General features: G+C 42.9%; 1 protein-coding gene across 1 annotated transcript; it reads right to left on the bottom strand.

The window, feature by feature from the left end:
- Nucleotides 1-337: 337 nt before the first annotated feature.
- On the bottom strand, nucleotides 338-1,560 carry LOC118825433 (beta-1,3-galactosyltransferase 2-like). The gene has a single exon (XM_036596019.1). The coding sequence runs from the start codon at nucleotides 1,558-1,560 to the stop codon at nucleotides 541-543; it is 1,020 nt and encodes a 339-aa protein (XP_036451912.1). The 3' UTR covers nucleotides 338-540.
- Nucleotides 1,561-3,974: the final 2,414 nt, after the last annotated feature.

Here is a 3,974-nt window from a genome sequence, read left to right as displayed (position 1 = left end):
AACAGGTGACTATTACAGGTAGGTATACATGTAAGTATTACACACACACACACACAGTTTCACAGTCTCTGGTGATGGGCAAAATATAGGTTAGCTTTGTATTTACATTTTTTTTTGTTGTTATAGGTGTGATCTTTGGGAGACCACAAGTCTGAATTCTGGAAAATAAAGTTGGTAATCATCAGCGTTTCATCAGCGTTTCATTTTCGTTGATAACGAATAAAACCATAAGTTGTCAATATTGGCTGATATTATCAACCACCTGATGTATATTAGTCAGGCTATGCTTTTACTACATACCTGCAGTTATTCAGTCCCAGATATCAGGGAAAACTTCTATAACTTTACGTTGATTCTTGTTAGTGAAGTTATTTGTTGGAGAACGGTTACTTTCCTCTCATTCCTGTACTTATGAAACTTCTATTTGGCAAAACGTCTAGACCACCTCTGTTCCCACGTTAAAGCGGGTCGCCCAGTAAAACGTTTCCAGAGTTGTTCCAGTTCTAGTTGTCTTTGGCGAGGTCTGTGAATTTTGACGCTTTACTCTGTATTGTCACAGGCATTGTGCTTGTTGCTCTGTAGGTCGTGCCAGTACTTTATTATCTCAGTGGGAAGGAACCCATGAGAGGTTATCAGATTTCTGTATTTGCAGCTGGAGTATGGTACCCGCTTGGCATTGAACAGGGATTTGCCGGGCGGTGGCACTGATTCTATTCTCAGTTTTGCTAAGCAGAGTGCTACATAAACATCCTCAAGGTGCAGCATTCGTATGCTGAGAGAAGCCCTATATATCAGCTCTGCCAGGTCGCCCGAGAAGACGTACCCAGTTCCCGAGCAAAAAGTAGGGTACAGGTTGCCGGGGTACATCTCCGGCGACATGTACCACTTACTGTCTTTGTTTCTATGTGGGCGCTCGCCACGCAGGAGATATCCAGTGAAATACTTTCGTTTTTGCGGAAGGCTGGGATTGAGAAGTTTTTGAATGAGGTATTCAGTATTGACAAACATGTCACTGTCTGTCTTCATGACATAACTGGCTCCCGAGCAGTATGTTGTTATCCAGCGCATTCCCATTAGTGTCTTGATGGAAAGGTTGTAATATGAGTCTATGTAATTTTGCTGGATAATGTCATGATACTGTTGAGACTCTGCCTCTATGGAGCGCTGCAGTTGGCTGGTAAGTCCTTCTGTCATGCCCAAAAGGAAGAGCCGTACAAACCCCAAGCCTCCAGCCATGCCCTCATTCCCCCACGTCTGCCTAATGGCATCCCTGGCTTGAATATTCTGGGGTTCAGTGGTAATCAGCAGCACTAAGAAAGGATTCCTTTCCTGACACTTGTCTTCTTCATTGATGATGTAGTTGTAGGGTTCTACCTTAGGGATACTCTCTGCTCCTACCTCCTCGCTTAAACTGGCATTAGACTTCAGAGAGTTCGTCGGCCCTTGCTGGGGAGAGACTTCCAGAACGGAGCTGAGGTTTCCCTCAGACCTTGGTGGAGAAGGGGACGTTGCTTCCTCTCTCCACATGTTCTGCTTGGTCATACTGTGGTTCAACTCCATCTGGGGCAGTTTCTGCGCTGTGTGAGTTACACCGTTCTCCTGGTGGCTCTTCTTTCCTGCCAGCAAACTGTGTTCACTGACGATGAGGAACACTCCCACACACAAGAGCAAAACTAGAAATCCAGCTACGCTTGTACAGCAGTGCCTCCACCTCCACTGCATGTTTCTGTCACTCAGGTCCTAATGTTCAGATGCAGCTGGGTTAAGGATGAATCAGCCGTTGCATTGAGATCTGTAGGCAAAGAAAAGCAGTTTGATTTAAAGAGTAACACATGCTGCATGATTTTTTATTGTTGTAACATTCGGACAGGGTAGTGAGATGCAAATGCAGAGAATCTTTAATGAACAAAATCCACAGAGCAAAAATCAGAGTACAGACAGGCAAAGAGTCAAAAAAACAGAAAATACCAAAACACAGGATAACAGCTCAATAAAGTCACTGAGAGTGGCAATACCTTGCAAGGAGGCAGAGTGAGAGTCCTGGTTACAAAGGGTGGCTGATGAGCAGATTGTAGGCAGGTGCGTGTGTGGGAAGAGTCAGCTGTCAATACTCTGGAGAAGCTGATCTCTGAATGAAGGAACGGCTATTAGATGTGACAATTGTTTTGTTTTCCATAGTAGTCGGTGGTATGGGCAAAAGCTCTACAACCAATAACAATGTGTATTTTGCAGACAAAATTTGAGGTAAACCTCATCTTTCAGGCAGGTCTGGTTTTTAGTTTCTAAACTTCTACCTGTGTGATGGAGTAGCATTACTGCTTGAATAACTAGTGCTTGGTTTCATGCGGCTCTTTTGAAAGGTCAAACACGACAGATGAGGAACTGTTCACTTCCATAGGCACAACTCACATTCATCTGTAGTTTGGCTGGTTTGTGCACATTTCATCCTCAGATTCTGAAATCACAAACTCATGCTGCCAGTTACCAACACCTTGACTATTGAATAAACAGTATTGCATTCCATAGACCTAATACTTTATGAATATTGTAAGGAGTCAGAATTTGTGCCACAACTGCAAAATGCTTTAAACTTATTAGTCAATAGAGGAGAAAAAAAACATGCACTTAACTATTAGACATATACATAACAAAACAATGTCTCTTGTGGTGGTGGTGAGTGCAATGGTGTCCGGTTCTCCATAACCAACGCCAGATGTCCTTTGTCAAGCAAGTTTTCTATTTTTGAGTTGCTTGTCTGTTTTTATTTAGACTCACTCAATGTCTCCATTGCAAATTTGTGTCCCACACTTTCATGATGACTCTTAAGAGATGCCCATTCTTTTTGCCTGCTGTCAAACCAGGTTGCTGGTTCCAAATTAAATCTGTTCCCTCATTTTAAAAGAGGCCAACAAGCAAAGCAAATCTTTGGACACACTTCATTCCAGCCATGCATATTGATCCAACCAGCTTATGTTAAAACTTCTGTGCTGATTCCCAAATGGCTGTGCATGGGAGTTTTAAAGAACTGGCTGTCTTTGGTGTCTTGGGCCAACTTTGGAATGGTTACAAATACCATCTACAGCAATGCTAGCACCCTCAGGAGCAATCGCAGGCAGGTCCCTTTCTTCATCTCCACCTTCTGGCCTTTCTTGGTCCTGGTCAGTGACTACTAGCATTGCATCTACACTTTCATGAGACCTGTTAACATCACCTGTAGCCCCAATAGGTTCAACATCACTCTCATTTCCTTTTGATCGAGTCTCCACACATGGATGTTTATAAAGTAAAAACTATCCATTATATTGCTAATTGCTACAAATTATGGGATTCACACATTAAAAATGAAAAATTCTGAATAAACCTCAGAATTTTTGAGGGTGCATATGGGGTGATATGGCTATTCTAGGGGTAACTACAGCACCCCCAAGCCCCTTCCTGCTGCCGCCAATGGCCACATGGCCACATGGCCACATGGTCTACACCCTGCAGCTTTTCTCAATTCTATAATGTCAGTGTGGCAGCGTCATCGGGCCTGACACCAGCTGATGGGCTGCATCTAATGCACTCTTTGTGATGGCATAGGCACGTACGTCATCCACTCTGTAAGTGCCACACCGGAGTTAGGAAATACGTAACATATGTCATAACTTTCCTCTTGGTTAAATGGTGTCTAATGTTTGTTTTCTAATTGAAAGTTGGTTCTGATAAATATTATTTACTTTCTTAGTTAGACTCGCTGGTTGGGAAGACGTGCGTTCATTAAACTTCTTTTTCCTTGAGCCTTGGCTCCTGTTTTTCTTTAAGAAACCAAAAATTGTCAGCAGAAGTCAACAGATTTTTGGCGATGAAGGTGGGATCCAAGATCTGCAAGGTTTTCCAGCTTTTTTAGACGTCTAAAGCTGTAAACATCTACTGCAGTTCGATGGAAAACAAGACTCCTTCACCTCTTACACTAACGGTAAGTGAAAGAAAAC

This window comes from Colossoma macropomum, unplaced genomic scaffold (genome assembly GCF_904425465.1).
Source record: "Colossoma macropomum unplaced genomic scaffold, Colossoma_macropomum, whole genome shotgun sequence".
Classification (NCBI taxonomy): Eukaryota; Metazoa; Chordata; class Actinopteri; order Characiformes; family Serrasalmidae; genus Colossoma; species Colossoma macropomum.
This window is presented reverse-complemented; position numbering and strand designations above follow the sequence as displayed.